This window comes from Oncorhynchus nerka, linkage group LG11 (assembly GCF_034236695.1).
Source record: "Oncorhynchus nerka isolate Pitt River linkage group LG11, Oner_Uvic_2.0, whole genome shotgun sequence".
NCBI lineage: Eukaryota > Metazoa > Chordata > Actinopteri > Salmoniformes > Salmonidae > Oncorhynchus > Oncorhynchus nerka.
Genome location: NC_088406.1, coordinates 36,181,401 through 36,205,333, shown reverse-complemented (window position 1 = coordinate 36,205,333; position 23,933 = coordinate 36,181,401). Strand labels below are relative to the sequence as shown.

General features: G+C 43.1%; 3 protein-coding genes and 3 pseudogenes across 3 annotated transcripts; all 6 read left to right on the top strand.

Annotated features, from left to right (window-relative positions):
• The first annotated feature begins 1,664 nt into the window (after positions 1–1,664).
• Positions 1,665–23,606, top strand: LOC115136783 (claudin-4-like). Its single transcript, XM_029672558.2, has 2 exons — positions 1,665–1,833; positions 22,301–23,606. The coding sequence occupies exon 2, from the start codon at positions 22,326–22,328 to the stop codon at positions 22,974–22,976; it is 651 nt and encodes a 216-aa protein (XP_029528418.1). The 5' UTR covers positions 1,665–1,833; positions 22,301–22,325; the 3' UTR covers positions 22,977–23,606.
• LOC115137770 (claudin-4-like) lies at positions 3,794–6,882 on the top strand (annotated as a pseudogene).
• LOC115136784 (claudin-4-like) lies at positions 7,014–8,208 on the top strand. Its single transcript, XM_029672559.2, has one exon. The coding sequence runs from the start codon at positions 7,189–7,191 to the stop codon at positions 7,822–7,824; it is 636 nt and encodes a 211-aa protein (XP_029528419.1). The 5' UTR covers positions 7,014–7,188; the 3' UTR covers positions 7,825–8,208.
• Positions 8,823–12,325, top strand: LOC115136782 (claudin-14-like; annotated as a pseudogene).
• On the top strand, positions 13,899–15,196 carry LOC115136786 (claudin-4-like). Its single transcript, XM_029672560.2, has one exon. It carries the CDS (start codon positions 14,259–14,261, stop codon positions 14,892–14,894), a length of 636 nt encoding a protein of 211 aa, XP_029528420.1. The 5' UTR covers positions 13,899–14,258; the 3' UTR covers positions 14,895–15,196.
• Positions 16,368–17,678, top strand: LOC115136787 (claudin-4-like; annotated as a pseudogene).
• Positions 23,607–23,933: the final 327 nt, after the last annotated feature.

Here is a 23,933-nt window from a genome sequence, read left to right as displayed (position 1 = left end):
TGTTTTTTGTTTCTGCTAGTTAATTGCACTCACCTGGTGTCCCAGGTCTGAATGAGTCCCTTAATTGAAGGAGAGGATACAAACTAGAAGTGTTTCAGCCCTCCAGGGCCGACATTGAACAGCCCTGGTTTAGACAGTGGCAGGTGTTTTTGTCTCTTTGTGACCAACGTCATGTGATCCTGGGAGTAGTGTGTGCCTTTTATTGAAACTGCATGTATCTCAACAAGCCTTTTATTTCTTACACCCAGAACAACAATAACAATATCTGGAAATACTATCATTCAGTTTCAACTGCCTCTTTATGAGGAGTTCCACAACGTGATCAACATTACACCATAGAACCAGATGTATGCTGTTTGACCAAAAAACTAGAAACAATCTAACAACATGTTACCACGTTACTAGAGTAATTACAGTGTTACTACAGCTGTATAAGAGAACACTGGGCGAGAAGAAGTAATGAAAAGTGTTACCAAAATAAGAAAAACAGTTATGTTGCAAGAAGGTTCTGCTTTCTAGGTGTCTATGTTGTTTACGGCATTCCTCTCTAGGTGTCTATGTTGTTTGCGGCATTCCTTTCTAGGTGTCTATGTTGTTTACGGCATTCCTTTCTAGGTGTCTATGTTGTTTACGGCATTCCTTTCTAGGTGTCTATGTTGTTTACGGCATTACTCTCTAGGTGTCTATGTTGTTTACGGCATTCCTCTCTAGGTGTCTATGTTGTTTACGGCATTCCTTTCTAGGTGTCTATGTTGTTTACGGCATTCCTCTCTAGGTGTCTATGTTGTTTACGGCATTCCTTTCTAGGTGTCTATGTTGTTTACGGCATTCCTCTCTAGGTGTCTATGTTGTTTACGGCATTACTCTCTAGGTGTCTATGTTGTTTACGGAATTCCTTTCTAGGTATCTATGTTGTTTACGGCATTACTCTCTAGGTGTCTATGTTGTTTACGGCATTCCTTTCTAGGTATCTATGTTGTTTACGGCATTACTCTCTAGGTGTCTATGTTGTTTACGGCATTCCTTTCTAGGTATCTATGTTGTTTACGGCATTACTCTCTAGGTGTCTATGTTGTTTGCGACATTCCTTTCTAGGTATCTATGTTGTTTACGGCATTACTCTCTAGGTATCTATGTTGTTTACGGCATTACTCTCTAGGTGTCTATGTTGTTTACGGCATTCCTTTCTAGGTATCTATGTTGTTTACGGCATTACTCTCTAGGTGTCTATGTTGTTTACGGCATTCCTTTCTAGGTATCTATGTTGTTTACGGCATTACTCTCTAGGTGTCTATGTTGTTTGCGACATTCCTTTCTAGGTATCTATGTTGTTTACGGCATTCCTGGGTAGCAGCACTCCGGGTGTTTGAGTGTTTGATTACATGTTTACTACGTGATCTGGTGTAGGACTCCTGATCCTAAAACAGTGGACCCTCTGAGGCCGATCTGAGTATAATCTCAGTTATAAGGTGATACGCTCCAAAACAATCTCTCCTCCTCAATGCGTAGTACCAGAGTGTGGAACTCAATCTCCTTGAGTTTCTCCATGCCAGGGTAAAATAGGGGCATTGTTCCTAGAGGTAATTTAAGCTCTCTAACAGTGGCCTCTTTCATATATGGAAACAATCTGTATCGCCCCCCCCTTCCTTTTCTCTCTACAGTCTGACAACTGCGATCACCTTCGGTTGTGTTTGTGGCTAGTCGAAGACAGACCCGTCCACAGAACTAACCAGCCAGAGTCCTTGTCCATCAAAGCAGACACGTCCTCCAGGCGAACGGAAGAACAACAGGCTATAGCCCTCCAACCCCTAAGGACTGACATCTCCTTGCAAGGTCAGCTTTCAAGTATTCCTTTTTGCTCTTGCCTCTACAAAATGGTGGATGAACTGAATGACTTGTCTGATGTGCATCTATCAACTGCTCAGGTGACACAAAGAAAGATTTGATTGATTGATTGGTTGGTTGATTGGTTGGTTGATTGATACTTTAACAGACATCGCTGGAGGGGAGTTCACTTTTTCTCTCTGAGTAGAGTAGAGTAACAGGACAATAATTCACTCACTCAATGCGGTGGTTTTTATCCGATTTCACATTTATGTCCAATTGTAATGTTTTAATGAAATGGCGTGGTGTAGTGCAAATATTTTTGTACGGAAGTGCCCCCCCTCCAAAAAAATGTTTAAGTACGTCGTAATTTCTCAATCAAAGTTTGTACTGACAGATGTAGCCTATTGAATATTATTACAAAATATACGTAAAATGCATCCTCCAAATGCAACGTCTGCCTATGTCGACGCACATATTGTCTCAAGAAAATGTTATATTTTGAATACCCTCAAACATCAAGTTAGGCAAACCTTATTTCAAAATAGGCCATCACTGTCAATATTAAATGATAATTCTTCACGTTTTACTGCTGAAATGTCCAAACTGCATCTGCATGCCAATCATTTGATCAGTTTCATGAGAATATGCATTTAGATCTTCTTAAAATTCTCTTTTCTTGAGCAAATTATAGCAAATAGTGTGCTCTGTTGAGTTTTGGCCATATGAGAAAAATAAATGCAACTATTCAGCTTCAGCTAACCAACTTAAAATCTCGTTACAAACAAGGAGGTGTTTTTGGTGTAGGTCTAACAGTAACGTTATAGGCTTACTATGCTATGCAATTATATTTGGTAAAATACTAATTAACCATTGTGATCTTGCAATAATTGATTCAGCTTCAGAAATAATATTTTTACCAGCTCCATGTATTCTCAAATTGAAAAAGGTGAGGTTGCGTTGCTTACTACACAGCACTACACCCCTGATGAAATGTAACTTTAGTTTAAATATTTGTACTGTTTTTGTAAGGGATTATCTCATAGAAAGGCAACATGTCTACATTATTTTGGCAATGTCACAAGCCTGGGAAACCAAAGAGCACCTTACATATGAACTCTTGTTGCAGTCTTGTAACATATTCTATGCAAGGGACTGTAAACTCAAGCAGGAAAATAACAAGTTACAGTAGGCCTATGTATTCAAGGGGATCTGTAGGATGATATACTGGTATTTGAAATAATTAAATAAATAAGTGGATATCCTGGTTAAACTCTGCCATTAGAGTTATAAAAGCATGTGTGTATTCTGGCATTGTTTCAAGTCAACATGATCTGCTGGGAGTCCCAGAGCTGCAAAGGTCAGCCATGAGGTCAAAGGTGAAGAGTGAATGTCAGGTAATGTAGGTAGCCGAAGTAGAATAACATTTTGTTAAAATTCTCTCATCAAAAACTATATAGAGACATCCCTTTCATTTGAGAAATGAAAGGGCTCTGTTCATATTAAGAGGAAAGGGGTTGGGAAGTATCTCAATCGAATGGTCTAATTGTCAGATTATAATACTTTTACCTGTCTAGCATTGATATTTGAGGTTTATATAAAAGATTTTTAAAAATCCCTATTCACAGATATTCTCTAACATGACCAGATGTTTTTCTATTAGTTCCATTCCACATAATGTAGTGTGAAGATAAGCATGAAACTTGCAAAAGAGAGGAGAAAATACTGAAACCCGGACACTGAGTTTATACTTCAAGTGTGTTGGCACACACGGTTCCTCTTTAGCTTGGCTAAAACTATTTGAACACTGGTGAGTCACAATGAGGCTGTTCTACCTATACCATTTAATAGAGAAGACAAAAAACAGCCAGCATGGCGGCACATGCCCTGGGGAGGAAGCAGCAAGTCATGTCAAAGCTGTGTTTGAGCGTGTGTGTGTGCCAAGCCTCTCCCAAGTCAGGTGTATAGAAGCACCTGCTCCCAAATTGGCTTAAACATTGGCACTTGGATATCTTTCAAGCAAGACATACCAAGCAACTGATTTCTAAGAAAATACTCATTTTTGGCTGATTTCCTTCATCGACTCCTCTAGGACTTAAAGAAGAAGAAAATATGGTATCTGCTGTGTTTCAGATGCTGGGCGCAGCACTGGGCATCATTGGCTGGATCAGGGTCATCAATGTCTGTGTCCTGCCTCAATGGAAGGTCACAGCCTTCATCAGCGAGAACATCATGACACAAAACTTATTGGAGGGAATGTGGAAGGTCTGTGTGGTCCAGAGTAGAGGTCAGATACAGTGTAAGGAGTCTACGACTCCGTGCTGGATCCACCCCAGCTCCTCCATGCCGCTCGTGCTCCCATCATCATCTCTATCATGATGGACCTGGTGGGCATCCTGCTCGCCATGATCGGGGGCAAGTGCATGGAGGATTAGAGGGCCAAATCCGGAATTGGCGTTGGCAAGGGTCTAGTCTTCATCATCGCTGTCGTCCTTGCCTCATCCCTGTTTGCTGGTCGGCCAACACCATCATCAGGGACCCCTTGCAGACAAGGTCTCAGAAGATGGAGCTGGGGGCGACGCTCTACATTGGCTGGGGGGCCGCGCCCCTCATGATCATGGGGAGGCAGCTTCTTCTGGGGATGGGTGGTAGGGTTAGGGGAGGGGATTGGGGATTGGGGGAGGGGTGGTAGACTTAGGGTAGGGTTGGTAGGTTTAAGGGGAGGGGTGGGAGGGAGGGTTGGGGAGGGGTGGGAGGATTGGGGGAGGGGTGGTAGGGTTAGGGGAGGGTTGGTAGGGTTAGGGGAGGGTTGGTAGGGTTAGGGGAGGTTTGGTAGGGTTAGGGGGGGTTGGTAGGGTTAGGGGAGGGTTGGTAGGGTTTGGGGAGGTTTGGTAGGGTTAGGGGAGGGTTGGTAGGGTTAGGGGAGGGTTGGTAGGGTTAGGGGAGGGTTGGTAGGGTTAGGGGAGGGTTGGTAGGGTTAGGGGAGGGGTGGTAGGGTTAGGGGAGGGTTGGTAGGGTTAGGGGAGGGTTGGTAGGGTTAGGGGAGGGTTGGTAGGGTTGGTAGCTTGGTTCAACTGCTAAATGACAAAATGCCATTGTATTTGACTTTAGCTAAAGACAGACAGTACTTCCAGACAGTGGCGCAGAAATGACATGTTATGTCAGCTAATACTCCTTCAGATGTATATTCATATAAAATATGTATAAAATATTTCAGAATGATCTGAATGGGTTTCCCATACCATGTGTACCTTTATTTAACTAGGCAAGTCAGTTAAGAACAAATTCTTATTTTCAATGACGATCTAGGAACAGCGGGTTAACTGCCTTGTTCAGTGGCAGAACGACAGATTTTTACCTTGTCAGCTCAGGGATTTGATCTTGCAACTTTTCGGTTATTAGTCCAACGCTCTAACCACTAGGCTACCTGCCGCCCCATACCATTGCATTGAAAGTGCATATTTCATTCATAATTTCGACTAAACGTATATTTTTAATGTATGTGTGATTCTGAAAATAGACATTTCAATGGTGATAAAAGTGTAAATACATTTTTTTGTTCAACTTCAAATTCACTCTCATGTCTTATGTTTTCTTTGACCGTACATGAGCAACGGCCTTTGATAATAATATCATAATATCCCTCAGCATGGCACTGGTTATTCTTAGCTCTTCAGCAACACCTCACACCAACCATCAAACAGACATTTTTGTTGAGAAATCACAGACTAGATATATTATATTACTGTTTAGTTGACAGTTTCACCCTAAAATAACATCCCAATTCCATTTTTACATACTTTATATACCAGGTTAGCCAAGCTGAAATGTAGGCCTAAAGTTTTGTTTGCTACAGTAGCCTAGGTAAATTTAACATAAGAGAAAATGGACAACTGATTGATGGATTGAGAAGACTGGAGGTTGAGAAATGGCTTTGCCACTGGAATGTGACTTCTACTTTAGTCTACACTTGGATTTCGAGTAAGATGACACTCACCTCTTGAGCAAGATGACACTCACCTCTTGAGCAAGATGACACTCACCTCTTGAGCATCCTTCATTGTCCAATGGTGTCCCCTACAGGAATAAAAACATAAAACATCATCATTCTGTTACACCGCACATTCTGTTACACCCCACATTATGTTACACCACACATTCTGTTACACCCCACATTCTGTTACACCCCACATTCTGTTACACCACACATTCTGTTACACCACACATTCTGTTACACCCCACATTCTGTTACACCACACATTCTGTTACACCCCACATTCTGTTACACCCCACATTCTGTTACATCCCACATTCTGTTACACCACACATTCTCTTACACCCCACATTCTGTTACACCCCACATTCTCTTACACCCCACATTCTGTTACACCACACATTCTGTTACACCACACATTCTCTTACACCCCACATTCTGTTACACCACACATTCTGTTACACCACACATTCTGTTACATTCTGTTACATCCCACATTCTGTTACACCCCACATTCTGTTACACCCCACATTCTGTTACATCCCACATTCTGTTACACCACACATTCTGTTACACCCCACATTCTGTTACATCCCACATTCTGTTACACCACACATTCTGTTACACCCCACATTATGTTACACCACACATTCTGTTACACCACACATTCTGTTACACCACACATTCTGTTACACCACACATTCTGTTACACCACACATTCTGTTACACCACACATTCTGTTACACCACACATTCTGTTACACCCCACTTCATCTTGTATTTTGGTAGTCTTAGTGAAAACATTGTGTCCTGAATAAAGTGTCAATCAAATATTAGTGTGCAGTCATAAAAAATATATAGTTTAAACACCTCCAAATAACACATTTCCTAATAACCCAACTCTTTTTTTCAAATCCCTATTTTTAAAACTCCATAGTCAGTTTCCAAGTCATTCTTTGATATGAGTCCCATAGTAGTGAGTCAGAAGGAATAGCTGTTTTGTTTCCGTGTCAAGTGGCTACATGACCTTGAAGCTGCTCTTTTCTCTTAGGTCAGCACTGCTAGAGGTCACCGTGCTTCTGTCTGTTTGTGTATAAACATTTCTCAGCAAATGGGAGCAGAGCAGGGACTTGTAGTATCATATACCTGCATCATATATCTGTTTTTAACACATTACAAACACCACCTCCTACAACACAACTCTATAAATACTGGTCCCTTTTGTGTGAACCATCTCTGAACTCTTTGGGAATAGCTCGACTCCTCGGGACCTGTCTGTACTCAGGTTGGAGTGTGTGATACTCAGGTTGACGTGTGTGAGGTCAGGAACAATCAGTGGACAGTGTGTGTGTGAGGAACTATTCAGTCAAGATGGTTTCCCAGGGGATCCAGATCATGGGCATCATCATGTCGTTGATCGGCTGGTTGATGGTCATCATCGTGTGTGCCCTGCCTATGTGGAAGGTCACAGCCTTCATCGGAGCCAACATCGTCACGGCCCAAACCATCTGGGAGGGAATGTGGATGAACTGTGTTGTGCAGAGCACTGGCCAGATGCAGTGTAAGATCTACGACTCCATGCTGGCACTACCCCAGGACCTCCAGGCCGCCAGAGCAATGATCATCATCTCCATCCTGACAGGTATCTTCGGCATCTGCCTGTCGATTGCAGGAGGGAAATGCACCAACTGCATAGCAGAGGAGGGATCCAAGGCTAGAGCCTGTATTGTGGCTGGAGTCCTCTACATCATCTCAGGCATCCTCTGCCTCATCCCAGTGTCCTGGTCAGCCAACACCATCATCAGGGATTTCTACAACCCCATGCTGATCGAGGCCCAGAGGAGGGAACTGGGGGCGTCTCTGTATATAGGCTGGGGTGCTGCAGCACTGCTGCTGATGGGAGGGGGGCTGCTGTGCTGGAACTGTCCCCCCAAGCAGGACCACCACTATCCAGCCAAGTTCTCTCAGGTCAGATCCACCTCCTCCGGACCCATGCAATATGTCTGAGATGTTCATGTCAGTGTCATGTTAAAGATCTACTTAATCAAATTGAATTTAAATGAGGACACTAAAGACAGTTCTCATAACAAAAACTGTGAGAGTTTTAAATCACAAAGAACTTGAATGGGTTTGTTGAGTTAAAATAATGTTACGAGTTATGTTATAGTTATAATATAAGTATTTTAGTTTTTTTTAAACAGCTGATGTTCTCTACTACTGAAGTACCCTGTTAATATCCTTTAATGTCAGATTAAATCCATGAGGTTAGGAATACTGTATATCAAGTTATGTCTCCATTTTGGCACTGTCTTAACATTGTTCCTGTGATTTAAACAAGTGTGTCATCATTGTAAATAAACTGTACAATATAAATATAATACGTCTGTATTATCCATTTATTTATGAAAGCTCAACAATGAATCACTCAAATGTGCTTTCACTGGGTTATTAGTGAGGTGAATTGTCTTTCTGTTGCGGTAAAACATTTGATCCAGTATCAGTACAAACACCCCTATGCTCTGCTCTGTTTGGTGTGTAAACCTTGACCTATTTAGAATAACTATTCAGATGCTTGATAACGATCAGATTCATGTTGACTTGATCATAAAATAGAAAAACAATAAGAGACGAGGAAAATAAGAATTTGTCTGTATACAGGCAGCCCAATTCTGATATATTTTCCACTAATTGGTCTTTTGACAAATCACATCAGATCTTTTACAGAGCTGAAAAGATTTGTCAAAAGAGCAATTAGTGGAAAAAATATCAGAATTGCTCTGTCTTTGTAAATGCAGCCTCAAAAACATCTGTAGCCTACTGTCATTGTTAGGCCTACTACATTAGGTTTCAGTTAGACCTACTGATTCGTCTATCACACCAACAGGCCAATCCGCACAGCACCAGACAATTGTTATCAGGTGTGATTAATCTAGACCCCATAGGTGCAGATAAGCGTTCTTCTTTTATAAACTTAACCACGGTTGTCATTTTAACACCATCTAGAAGTAGCCTACTGTACCATGCATTCAGCTTGTTTGCAAATTCTGGGCATTAGCCTCGGCGTGATCGGATGGTTTGGAGACATTATAATTTGCGCTTCCCATGTGGAAAGTGACCACGTTCATTGGCAACAACATTGTCACAGCACAGATAATGTGGAAAGGCCTGTGGTTGATGAACATGCATGCATGGTACAGAGTACGGGGCAAATGCAGTGTAAAGTCTACAATTCCATGCTGGCACTACCTCAGGATCTACAGGCAGCCCGTGCCCTAATGGTCATCTGGTCGCTCTCAAAGCCATCCTGCTGTCTATCGTTGGGGGGAAATTCACCAACTGCACCGAGGACACGCTGTCCACAGTCTCCATAGCATCGGGAGGATTTTCATAGTCTGGGGGTCCACAGGACTCATGCTTCTGGGTAGAGGGATTCTCTGTAGCCAGTGTCCACTAAGCCAGGATCGGGGACACTCCTCCAAATACAATGTGGCAAGATATGTAAAATCCTATTCGGCAAGAGCAGCCTATGTGTGAGCACATGGCAATATTTGCTTTGAACATTGACTAGCCTAACAATGTTGCTTTGGGGCTTTTGAACTAACTTTTTGTTTTAACAATAATTTAAACACATTTTCCAATAAAGTTTTTAAATTGACAAATGTATTTCATTCCACCTTTTAAATGAGTGATCCCTTGCACATTGCTGTCACATTTTCAGCTGAAGCAATAGTGATGGGTGTGGAGTGGTTGGACTGTTGTAAGATAAAGGGCTTGTGTAGGATGGGCTACTCCATAGTCTGGACATTTGAGGCAGTGTGGTAAGATTGTCCACGAAGTAGATTAAACCAAATACCAATAACTCTTTAAGTCTCCTCCAGGGTCCACTTAATTATATCATCCATCTCACACACGCACCCTCCCTCTCCTTTACCCCTCCTTGTTAGGGTATGTCAAAGCTCGATATAGACATTTCTAAATACTGTCGTGGTTTGGTAGCCTCATACGAGGCTAGTGGTTTGGTAGCCTCATACGAGGCTAGTGGTTTGGTAGACTCATACGAGGCTAGTAGTTTGGTAGACTCATACGAGGCTAGTAGTTTGGTAGCCTCATACGAGGCTAGTGGTTTGGTAGCCTCATACGAGGCTAGTGGTTTGGTAGACTCATACGAGGCTAGTAGTTTGGTAGATTCATACGAGGCTAGTAGTTTGGTAGACTCATACGAGGCTAGTGGTTTGGTAGACTCATACGAGGCTAGTAGTTTGGTAGACTCATACGAGGCTAGTGGTTTGGTAGACTCATACGAGGCTAGTGGTTTGGTAGACTCATACGAGGCTAGTGGTTTGGTAGACTCATACGAGGCTAGTGGTTTGGTAGACTCATATGAGGCTAGTGGTTTGGGCTCACCATGTTAGAACCATTTCCCCAACACAATGTGTTCAATGTATCTTAAGCATAATCTAAATGGCTCTTGTGGTTAGGTGAGGGCTTTTGGGATGAAGATAAGTTCTGATGTGGTTAGGAAGTGTCACCATTACCCTTTTCCCTAAATTGCAAGTTGTTGTCAGTTTCTTGTAACCTGCAGATGATGAAATGTTAAATGATCAGACCACAGTGAGTCACTTGTGGAAACAAATGACACATTGAGTAACTGGTAGTGGAATGTCACTTTCATAACATGTCCTAACCCTACATCTTTTGAAATATAAATATAAAATCCAAATGTGGATACATACAGTGATGGAAAAACCAACTTTTTTTTTTACATTTTCAAAGTCACAATTAAGGTCAGGGATTTAGCATTTTGATAGATGGGTAATGCCATCATGGTAGTGCCAGTTTCAGTGTAGATGGTATCAAGTTGGAAGAAGTGTAATCCCAATGAAGTCCAGTTTGTTTTGAACCTGTCGCATATGAAAGAGAGCTTTCTGAAGATGACAGTATTGAGTGAAGTATTGTCACCACTTCGTCAGCTCTGTCTGTGTGTCACAAAGTATTTACAGTGTGATAGCCTGAGGAAACTGGTCTGTCCGGAACAACTCACCTGGTGGCAGGAAACCACTCCTCCTGCACATTCCTCCTCCTCAGCGGGCTCCAGTTGTTTCTGCTCGTCAATCAGACCTCTCACATAGCTCCAGAGATCCAGACCTAGGCAGCCAGACTTCTCTTTCTCCCACTCCGGACACAACCTTTGGTCATGGGAAGGATCGGAAAGGAGGTGTTTGGCCAGGTGCTCAGCTTCATCGGCTTCGTGGGGGTGGCAGTGACCACGGGTATCCCCATGTGGAGGGTAACCACTTACATCGGTGCCAACATCGTAACAGGACAGATTGTGTGGGACGGCCTGTGGATGAACTGCGTGATGCAGAGCACGGGACAGATGCAGTGCAAGATAAACGACTCAGTGATGAGGCTAGCGACAGACCTTCAGGCAGCGAGGGCCCTGGTCATCATCTCCATCATCTTCATCTTTGTCGGCCTGGTTGTCACCTTCATCGGGGGCCAGTGCACCAGCACCCTGAAGTCTGAATCCTCCAAGAGTAAAGTGACGATCCTAGGAGGCATCCTGCTGCTCATTGGTGCTCTTCTGGTCCTCATCCCCGTCTGCTGGTCGGCAGCGTTCACCATCTCAGACTTTAATAACCCTCTGACCATCGAGACCCAGAGGAGGGAGATAGGAGCCTCCATCTACATCGGCTGGGGCTCCACAGCGCTGCTCCTCATTGGAGGGATCATCCTCTGCACCTCATGCCCGCCCCAGAAGATGTATGGGTACCCAGGCTATCCTCAAGGAGCACCCATGTACCCCTATCCAGGCCAACCAATGGTCCAGGCAGGGCCCTATGGGAGAGTTTACACCCCAGCCAGCAGACCCTACTCAGGGACAGGTTCGTATGCACCAAGCAAGCCATATGCAGCACCAATAGGATACGCTGTACCTGGACGGCCTGGACAGTATCTGTAACAAAGTGAAATGGAAAGCGGGAACGTCTCCCTGAATATTGACTGGTATTCTGGACCTTGATGTTTTCAAGCTATTGTTTTGGCTAGCTTTGCCTCTGAGTTTAATTGCACCACCAAAATGTACTTATATCATGTACTTTTGTCCACATTGATATGTAGATATTGTTATTGATGAGAATAACATGCAATTTATAGACATGAAAATGTGTGAATGATATTCATTATGTTTATGAGTGTTTGCATTTTCACACGAGGAAGAATCTGTTCTTTCAAATGTTGACAATGTAAATCCTTATGTCTTGACTACTATACCAGTATGCAAACATTACAACAAATAGTTTGATAATGAGAATGGATGTAGCGTACATTTTAATTTTAGCAGCAACCTGTGTTCTCCCATTGTGCCACCGATAATGTTGTCTTGTAAATAGCTGGCTGGTCTATGACTTGTGATGTATCTGTACACAGAAAACAACCCATTTTTCTGTAAATATGTAGTGCCTATATTTACCAAATATAAACACACACGTTATTATACAAAACAATGTGTAGGCTTAATGTGTCTTTGTGGAAAAGTTGGGAAACAATAACTGCGATTTCAAATGTTCATGAACTGTGAGCAATAATCATACCAATAATCAAAGCCTATGCATTTTCTAACTTACGATTCATGTTTTAAAAGTTGCATTTTGAATTCAACTCTGCTTTAAATCTTGAATCTAAACATCTAAGTCGTTGGGGGAGGGGGTACTAAGCTAACATATGGAGTTGGTTTAAGATGGTCATACCATAGATCATTTAGCTATTTGATTTTGAATTTCAGAACCCTTTCAGGTATAAAAAAAATAGATGTACATTTGTTTTTGGCCTTTACTACTATAGCGCATAGTAGCGCATTGAATAACACATTCATAAATGGCAAAATACATAAGGAATAAGGTTTTGAAGTGTATGTCTTATATCTAGGAGATATAAGAAAACTCAGGGAATATATATATATATATATATATTTTTTTTTTTACACATATTCAACCCCTTATTTCTGTTGACACAAAACTACCTCTATACTTCCATTCATTTGTATGGGTTACCTTCAGATGCGATCCTGTGACACTTAGTTTGTAGCCAAAACGGTTTTTGACGCTAGACAGAAGTTGGCACATCAGCGTTTCTGACAACAGACAAGTCCCGTGGGGCTTATAGGGGTCGTAGAGCAAAACGGAGAACACCAGCGTGTTCGTGAAAGTCTCATCTTTCTATATTAGTTTGTAGGCCAAACTGTTCAGACGCTACAGACGTTGACGTGAGTGGACCAATTTCTTTCTCATGGTTTGACAAACACCGCCGTAGCTCGGCCACTTTCCACCGCAGATGCGGAAAGCCGACATAGGAGGATGTGGCGTACTGAGACACAGCCCATGCATATATCTCTAAACTGACATATTTTGATAGGATGTGTCAATAGACTTTTAAGGATTTTAATGGATCAATATCTTTCAGTTACATGATGACGTGTATCTATGAATCTCCTTTCATTTTGGAAATGAATGGTTGCATGGTTGCTCAAAAGCTCCCTCTTAGCTCCTCTCTCCAAATATACAAACATCCCACTGGGCACACAATGGTTGAATCTACATCGTTTCCACATCATTTCACTCAAATTACGTTTGTTGAACCAACGTGGAATAGATGTTGAATTGACGTCCGTGCTCAGTGGGATAGTTTTGAGAGTCTAGACTGTAACTCAAATAGGTTGTTTAATTAGATTGCCAACAGCTTTCTTTAAAATCAAGGTTTCTTAGATCTGTACCTTAAAGGCAATGATCTGTAATATGTTAATTTCATGTATTGGTTTATTTCATGAAAGAAATGGCTTCAGGATCAAAACCAAGAAAACAGAGACTGAATATAGGCCTTAACTTACTTCTGGCTATGACAAATCAGAATTCTGGTGGTATTAGCAACCTGATTACAGAAAACAATAGTTGCAATAAAAAATGTAATCATGAAAACAGGGAACAACAGTAGCTTCGAACGTCCGGCCATGACTAATGAGAATTCAGGTGGCATTCTTGACGGTTTATCTCTCTACCCTGAAACCAATGGGCAGACAGGCCTAACCACCCAGCCAAACGTCATTCACTACAGAGGCATTTTTTGAATGGACCAATTACTATCTCTTCTTCACAGGTCTTGAGGCGCATCTCATCGAAACCCATTGTCATTCACACATTCCGACAGGTGAGGTGAAAGAATCTGGTCCGGCTTGAAAATTACCATGTCAACTGGTTTCAGGTCAGGGGAAAGGATGTTGACTCCACCCTTTCAGGAGCAGAGAGGTCCATATAACTTCAGGGGACGTGACTTAGTCATTAGTTAACAACGATTAAAACCAAGCTGAGCTGACCTGCATTGACTCTCCTCTACAACCTCTGCCTGAGCTTCATTGATTTTACAACAAAAAACAAGAATTCTTCAAAATGGTGTCGATGGGAAGACAGATGCTGGGCTTCGCCCTGGCTATCATCGGGTTCCTGGGGACCATTATTGTGTGTGCCCTGCCTATGTGGAAAGTCACAGCCTTCATCGGAGCCAACATCGTGACTGCTCAGGTCATCTGGGAGGGCTTGTGGATGAACTGTGTGACCCAGAGCACGGGACAGATGCAGTGCAAGATCTATGACTCCCTCCTGGCCTTACCCCAGGACCTGCAGGCTGCCAGAGCTCTGAGCGTCATCGCCATCATCGCGTCATGCTTCGGCATCCTCTTGGGAATTTCTGGAGGAAAGTGCACCAACTTTGTGGAGGATGAGGCTTCCAAAGCTAAAGTAGCCATTGCCAGCGGGATCATCTTCATCGTGGCTGGCGTCCTCATCCTCGTCCCTGTCTGCTGGTCCGCCAACACCATCATCAGGGATTTTTACAACCCTCTGCTGGTCGAGGCCCAGAGGAGGGAGCTGGGGGCCTCGCTGTACATCGGCTGGGGCACCGCAGGGCTCCTGATCCTGGGAGGGGGGCTCCTCTGCAGCTCCTGCCCACCCAAGGAGGAGCGTGACGACTACCCAGTGAAGTACTCACAGGCAAGATCCACAGCTACCAGCAGAGCTTACGTTTGAGCTGGAAACTGTTGAAAGAAAGACTGTAAATTATTTGATTACCTCTGTGAAATGAAAATACCATGCGAGTTACTGGTATTATCCAGTCTTGTTCTTTTCCATTTTCCATTTTTGAAAGTGATGTGAAATCAGAACAGAATGAATATGTGAAAACAAATTAACTGAGCTCTTCAGAACTTTGCAAGAAAAAGACAAGACAGAACTGTTGCCTATAAGAAATGACATGACAGAGAAGTAGTGCTAGTCTATACGCAGTGTAGAGGAATCATCTCATGGGTCATGGGGTGATGACTGAAGTGAATTGAAGCTTATCTTTTACCGTATAAGGACACTGTGCCAGAATGATAGTATTGATGTAAGAACTTGGACTATGTGTACATTATATATGTATAATTGACTTGTCGTAACTTTGTACAGTAGATCACAGTATGTTTTGCAAACAGCCAATATATGTTGATTGATTATGTCTAAAGAACTTAATCAATTGCAAACCTTATTTTTTGTATAAAACATTTCCAACAAAGTTTATACATTGGTGTTAACTGTCTTTTTTAAGAAATTGACTCCAAGTTACTGTGATTTCCTTTTTCTCAGCTGAAATCTTAGCTGAAAATGTCTAATAGCATAGTTTTAGGTGAAATGACCTACTGACAATCCTCCCTCACTGTCTTCTGTTTGAATGACACCAAAAGTGGGACTTTACATCGCATTGGTTCGAGTAAGAAAGTGAGAAAAGTATTTAACTCTGTCACACAATCCTGAGAACACTGATTTCTTCTAAGGATTTGAAATAGATTTCCCCCATTATTAGAAATACTCACTGAGACATTTACTTTAAAGACTGGCAGTGACAGATTGACAAAATCTTTGAGGGGCAAGAATGCACAGATGAACCAGTTACACAACTTAAGCTAGGTTAGATAAAAACTATTGTCTGTGAAACAAGCTCTGCTATTTAAACTGGCTTCCTCTCAGAACCAGCTATGTAGAGATGATGTGCAGAGATTGGCCAAAATGTATAGGCCTACTGGATATTTTCATCATTTATTGTTATTTAAATTGAACAAAATGGTAGAACCTGGTTTGTTTTCATTGCTCATTCATTGTTGAATAGACAATTGTCACTACTTTCTCGAACAAGAAGCATTAAGAACAGTATCACCTTACCACCCCTTAAACTACATCGTAATTCCTTGTGCCAAGTATACCAAAACATGTCTCGTTACATCTTCTTCTTGTGACAGTGAGACGCTGTTTACATACATTACATAATGCTTAAGTTAACAGTGCACATTATAAAAAGATGTTGTATGAGTTTAAACAGATCAGATTATCTCTCGCCCCCAGCCCCACCTCTCTCTTTTCTGTCCATTGGCGTGCCAATGCAATGTGAATGTCTCCAAATCGGGGCATACTGCATGCTCTGGAATCTGGTGACCTCTCTAACGCAGTGAAAGTGAAGCTTGGTATAGGTGTGTCAGGAAAGCAAAACAAATCACTGTTGATTTTTAGTTGAGAATGTGTAAACTAAGAAGGTATATGATGAGTTCACATAAACACAGAAGGCGAGAAGGGTACTTTATAGGGCTTAGTGCTCTCCTCCTCTGTTTTCTTTTCTGTCCTCCCAGGACTATTTATAAACTTATTTCAGCACTATTTGCCATCTATTGCGAACAAAGTCAAATGAATCCCATTGAAAGTTCATTTTGCTGAGCTTTCAAGCTGGTGAGTTTTCAAGCACATGCCTACATCCTCATTCCTCATAGGATGTTTGAACAATAAACGCTTAGTAAACTGATCTACCATATCCAAAAAGGAGAATAAAATGAAACTCCCACCTTTATTATCCACACAGAACAATGTATCCTGTAAGGCTGGTATTATTTGGCTGGCTCTCAGTTTCTTAAAGCTGGACCAGCCAGTAACACTCTTCTTTCTCGTTTTCAAATGCACCAAAACACCTGATTGCCTTCCAATATTAACTTGGAGACACAAAGAGTTAGTCAATGAGTAGAGAGAGACAAAGAGACACTGCATTCAGAATGTGTTCCATGGGCATTCAGATGCTGGGCAGTGCCCTGGCCTTGATCGTCTGTGTAGGGAACAACCATTGTTGGCGGCGTGCCCATGTCGAAGGTCATAGACTTCATCTGAAAAAACAATGTCACCTCGCAAACCATCTTGGAGGGCATCTGGATGAGCTGTGTGGTCCAGAGCACGGGCCAGATCCAGTTTAAGGTATATGACTCCATGATGTCCCTCAGCTCCGACCTGCAGGTTGCTAGAGCGCTGGTCATGGTGGACATCGTGGTGGGAATTGCTGGCCTCTTCATGGCGTTTGTTGGGGGGAAGTGCACCAACTTTCTGTTGGAGGAGGTGGCCAAGGCACGGGCGACGGTGGCGGTAGGGGTGGTGCTCATCATCAGTGGGATCCTGTGTCTCATCCCTGTATCCTCAACAGCCAGTCTCATCATCCAGGACTTTTACAATCGACTCCTGGTGGATGCTCAGCGGAGAGAGCTGGGAGGCTGGGATCCTGCTACTCCTGGGAGGGGGACTCCCTTGGTGGTAACTGCCACCCCAAGGAGGACGACAAAGCCCCCTTTGTGAAATATATACTGGCCAAGTCGTCAGGAAGTTAAAGAAAACCGGCAGGTTCTGTGGCAAGTTCCTCCACCCCAACAAAGACAGACATTTAATATGAAGGTTCATGGGACAAACTGGTCTGCATGAAAATGTTGTTTCTCCATCTTTTCAAAAGGTTTTGGTGGTATAAGAAGGTAAATGGACGGACATTGGAATATAAAGGAAAAGGTACCAGTGGAAAAATGTTGTATGAAAAAAAAACTGTACTATGAAGGAAAATATGCACTTAACTTTTTGATTGATTAGCCAGAGAAACACTTCACTCTTAGAAAAAAGGGTTCCAAAAGGATTCTTCAGCTGCCCCATAGGGGAACCCTTTTCGGTTATCTCATTGGAAAGGATTCTGTATAGAACTCAAAACGGTTCTACCTGGAACCGAAAGGGTTCTTCAAAGGGTTCTCCAATGGGGACAGCCGAAAAGCTATATTTTTCTAAGAGTGTATGAGTGTATTAATATGCTACTGTTTAGATATACACTGAACAAAAATATAAACATAACATGTAAAGTGCTGGTCCCATGGTTCATGAGATGAAATAAAAGATCCCTTAATTCTCTCCAATTTTGCGCACAAATCTGTTTACATTAGCATTTTAGTGAGCATTTTATCCTTTGTCAAGATAATCCATCCACCTGACAGGTGTGGCATATCAAAAAGCTGATTAAACAGCATGATCATTACACAGGTGCACCTTGTGCTGGGGACAATAAATAGCCACTCTAAAATATGCAATTTTGTCACACAACACAATGGCACAGATGTTTCAAGTTTTGAGGCAGAATGCAATTGGCATGCTGACAGCAGGAACGTCCACCAGAGCTGTTGGCAGAGAATTTAATGTTCATTTTTTTACCTTAAGCCACTGCCAACGTCGTTTTAGAGAATTTGTCAGTACATCCAACCGGCCTCACAACCACAGACCACGTGTAACCACACCGGCCTAGGACCTCCAGATCCGACTTCTTCACCTGCGTGGGGGGGGGGGTTCCCCTATGGTGCAGCTGAAGAATCCTTTTGGAACCCTTTTTTCTAAGAGTGAAGTGTTTCTCTGGCTAATCAATCAAAAAGTTAAGTGCATATTTTCCTTCATAGTACAGTTTTTTTTGCATACAACATTTTTCCACTGGTACCTTTTCCTTTATATTCCAATGTCCGTCCATTTCTGTCTGTAATAAAAAACAAATTCTGATTGGCCGGGCCTGGCTCTCTAGTGGGTCGGCCTGGCTCCCAAGTGGGTGGGCCTATGCCCTCCCAGGTCCACCCATGGCTGAGCCACTGCCCAGTCATGTGAAATCCATAGATTAGGGCCTTATTCATTTATTTAAATTGACTGATTTCCTTAACTGTAATTCATACAAATCGTAGAAATTGTTGCATGTAGCGATTATATTTTTGTTCAGTATATGTAAATGTTATTTGTTTCTCGAATTCCTGGCAAGTTGATTATACACTGTTGCAAATTGTATTAGTCAGCAACTTTTTTACTGTTGTATGTTCTCTGTTTTATTACAATAAACTATCTTTTCATATTTCAGGTGAGTGTTTGTTGATTCAGTACTCCCACTGATGCCCTTGTTTTCAGTATACGCATTCATCATGATCATAAAATGTTCTCTGTAAGGTTCAAATAGAACACTGGTCAAACCTGTTTGACAGGAACTGGTGTCAGAGAATTCCACACATGCTCAATGACTGCTTCAATGTGTTTTTCGACCAACATATACAATTACAAGGCTTGCAAACATTGGGTATGTCTATTGTGACAGATATTGTTGTATCAACCCACTCTCGTAATCTTTAAATCAATAAAATAATCAACTATGTTTGAGTTCATAAAAAGACTGGTGTGAGTTGAGTAGGTTTACACTAAGCTGTGAGAAAGTTATGTTCCCCTGTTATCAGACCTGTAGATCAGGGAGAGTCTCCAGCTCCGCTGTTCTCGTGCAGAAAATATTGAGAGCTTAAATTGACTTAATCCCTTAATTGCGTCTAATTTGTCTCACCATTACATTTTATCTTTGCCTTAGGTGTTTTTGTTATTGTATTATTAAGATAAAGTTTAACATCAAGTCATTGATTGTCACATTATATTCAGTAGTGTTACAGAAAGACTGTCCAGTAATATTCAGTAAGATTTGAATGATCAAATCCTCCTCATATTCCACCCAGTATCAATTTATGCACCATTGTTTCACTCTGAATGACAGTTTCACTGCTGCTCGTTCTCTTAATATTCTATTCAAAGAAACCTGCAATATTGTGGAACACCTCAGTCATGTCCCTCCATCAAATAGGTCCGACAATGATGACACACTACTGCTATCTAGTGGTATTATCCAGAGCGACTTACAAATTGGTGCGTTCACCTTAAGACATCCAGTGGAACAGCCACTTTACAATAGTGCATCTAAATCTTTTAAGGGGGGAGGGGGTGAGAAGGATTACTTTATCCTATCCTAGGTATTCCTGAAAGAGGTGGGGTTTCAGGTGTCTCCGGAAGGTGGTGATTGACTCCGCTGTCCTGGCGTCGTGAGGGAGTTTGTTCCACCATTGGGGGGCCAGAGCAGCGAACAGTTTTGACTGGGCTGCGCGGGAACTGTACTTCCTCAGTGGTAGGGAGGCGAGCAGGCCAGAGGTGGATGAACGCAGTGCCCTTGTTTGGGTGTAGGGCCTGATCAGAGCCTGGAGGTACTGAGGTGCCGTTCCCCTCACAGCTCCGTAGGCAAGCACCATGGTCTTGTAGCGGATGCGAGCTTCAACTGGAAGCCAGTGGAGAGAGCGGAGGAGCGGGGTGACGTGAGAGAACTTGGGAAGGTTGAACACCAGACGGGCTGCGGCGTTCTGGATGAGTTGTAGGGGTTTAATGGCACAGGCAGGGAGCCCAGCCAACAGCGAGTTGCAGTAATCCAGACGGGAGATGACAAGTGCCTGGATTAGGACCTGCGCTGCTTCCTGTGTGAGGCAGGGTCGTACTCTGCGGATGTTGTAGAGCATGAACCTACAAGAACGGGCCACCGCCTTGATGTTAGTTGAGAACGACAGGGTATTGTCCAGGATCACGCCAAGGTTCTTAGCGCTCTGGGAGGAGGACACAATGGAGTTGTCAACCGTGATGGCGAGATCATGGAACGGGCAGTCCTTCCCCGGGAGGAAGAGCAGCTCCGTCTTGCCGAGGTTCAGCTTGAGGTGGTGATCCGTCATCCACACTGATATGTCTGCCAGACATGCAGAGATGCGATTCGCCACCTGGTCATCAGAAGGGGGAAAGGAGAAGATTAATTGTGTGTCGTCTGCATAGCAATGATAGGAGAGACCATGTGAGGTTATGACAGAGCCAAGTGACTTGGTGTATAGCGAGAATAGGAGAGGGCCTAGAACAGAGCCCTGGGGGACGCCAGTGGTGAGAGCGCGTGGTGAGGAGACAGATTCTCGCCACGCCACCTGGTAGGAGCGACCTGTCAGGTAGGACGCAATCCAAGCGTGGGCCGCGCCGGAGATGCCCAACTCGGAGAGGGTGGAGAGGAGGATCTGATGGTTCACAGTATCGAAGGCAGCCGATAGGTCTAGAAGGATGAGAGCAGAGGAGAGAGTTAGCTTTAGCAGTGCGGAGGGCCTCCGTGATACAGAGAAGAGCAGTCTCAGTTGAATGACTAGTCTTGAAACCTGACTGATTTGGATCAAGAAGGTCATTCTGAGAGAGATAGCGGGAGAGCTGGCCAAGGACGGCACGTTCAAGAGTTTTGGAGAGAAAAGAAAGAAGGGATACTGGTCTGTAGTTGTTGACATCGGAGGGATCGAGTGTAGGTTTTTTCAGAAGGGGTGCAACTCTCGCTCTCTTGAAGACAGAAGGGACGTAGCCAGCGGTCAGGGATGAGTTGATGAGCGAGGTGAGGTAAGGGAGAAGGTCTCCGGAAATGGTCTGGAGAAGAGAGGAGGGAATAGGGTCAAGCGGGCAGGTTGTTGGGCGGCCAGCCGTCACAAGACGCGAGATTTCATCTGGAGATCAAGCGGTCTGAATACTTTCTGAAGGCACTGTACATAATGTATGTTTCCCACTGTGTCCTGTAGTGTGCCTGTTAGGAAGTAGGAAGGACAATGTCCAACCTAGAACCAAACAACACATTGCATAGGCCTTCCTATCAGTCAAACGGACCATACTTATACCTTTTAAGGTGCGTAAACCGCAGTGCTTCAGCATGGACATTTGGTTAAGGGAATTCATTGACTTATTGACTATGGAACGAGCGGCATCTGCCCTCCAAGACCATGACAATGACCCAGAGGGTCTCTGGAACACTAGAATAACGTGTAAACCATAGAGCATAGCCTAGTATATAAACTGTGTATTTGTTTATGAACTATACCCCCCTTCTTGCCAGGTCCCAGAGGATGCCTAGCTTGTTGTGGCAGGGATCAATGGGTGTCCTCCCCCTTCTATTGTTTATTGTCATGTTTGGATGTTGGTTGTCTGTCCCATGTAGCTCAGTTGCACTTGCAACACCAGGGTTGTGGGTTCAATTCCCACGGGGGACAAGTACGAAAAAGTATGCACTCACTACTGTAAGTCGCTCTGGATAAGAATGACACACAATGTAAAAAAACATCTCACTGTGTTGTTGTCTTTGTAAATGGAAAAGAAAAAAGTATAAATGGAAGAAAAGAATGTGTGGAAATTGCTAGGCTGTAATCACAGAGATAAAAGAGCCAACAGACATTTTGAGCATATTGTTAAAACTTATTTTTTCTTTGTTTCATCCCCAGTTCTGCACAAGCTGTAGCGCCCCCCATGGCTGTGGAGGAGCTGGGCATCACCCTGTCCATGGTGGGCCTGGCAGGTACCATCCTGATCTGTGCCCTGCCCATGTGGAAGGTTACAGCGTTCATCGGCACCCACCTGGTGGTCATGCAGGTGTTCTGGGAGGGCCTGTGGATGACCTGTGTGTCTGAAACCACGGGACAAATGCAGTGTAAAATCTATGATGCTCTTCTAGACCTGTCCCCTGACCTCCAGGCGGCCAGGGGCCTCATCGTCATCAGCATGGTACTGGGCTGCCTGGCATTCCTTGTCTTCCTCCTGGGGGCTAGGTGTACCAACTGCCTGAGCCATCCCAAGTTCAAAGCCAGCATGGTGCAGGCCGCAGGGGTCACCTTCGCCCTGGCTGGGTTAAGCATCATAGTGGCTGTGTCCTGGACGGCCCAGTCAATCATTAGGGACTTCTATAACCCGCGGGTCCCTGAGGTGCTCAAGAAAGAGATGGGGGCGGCCATCTATGTGGGCTGGGTAACCTCTGGGTTCCTGTTCTGTGGAGGAGGGGTGCTGTGTACCAGCTGTCCTCCAGGGGGGAGAGAGGGCAGGCATGGTTCCAGCAGTAGGTACACCCTGGCTAGGATGCCCACTCACAGTCACAGCAGCTACGCCATAAAGAACTATGTGTGAGAGGGGAGTGCTTTATTTGCCTTTTAACTTCAGGCAAATAGTGTTGGCAGGTGTTGGCACTATGAAGAAACATGTCACAGCAAGTTTTTCCATGACAACATTGTTATTTTGTACATTGAATGTCCATGTCTGGTTATTCAGTGTATTGTCTGACTTTCATAGATTTAGAATTGCCCTGGAACTATTTGATAGCTTGGTGGAAGTTTAAAAAAATACGATCATGTTAATTGATTCTTGTTACAAAATAAGTCTGACTTAGGTAATTGTAGCTATTAAAATGTTCACTCTATCACCATGAAATATGGTTACTGAGGAAATATCTGTTATTGAAATATAATCACTGAAAATCAATAGGTTACTAATATTGACAGTACAACTACGTCAACTGAATGAACCTGATTGTTTTTATATCCCTGTATTGTAATTCACATATTTTCATTTTTCCACATCCTATTCAACTGTGGTTACTACTTATAATGTGTTTTGTAACAATGTTTATCACAGTTACTTTTGTGATTAGAATCTGCATGCTAAGAGAATAGAGGCAGTACTTTAGCGGGCAACAAATCATGTTCGTTGAATGATTTGCAATTTGAACTTAATAGAAATAAACATTTTGGTTAGAAATGACTTTTGTTGCATCTCTTTTATTTATCTTATTGAAAAAGTGTATCAAAACTCATTAGAAGGGAGAACATTGAACATTCAGAATGAAGTATGAAACATGCTGTACTTTGAGTGGCACACAAGGCTTATTTAACAATTACATGTTCCTATAAGACCAGAGTCAGAGGCTGAAGTCAACAAAGCACACAGTGTCATCTTTGTTTTAGCGACTGAGTGGCAAAACTGCAAAAGAGGGATTGTTGTGAAACCATGTCACAGTAAACAGAAGGAATCCCCTTTATTCCCCAGCTGTAGAGCAGGACTGCTGCCCCACACCCTTTTCTTTTAAGG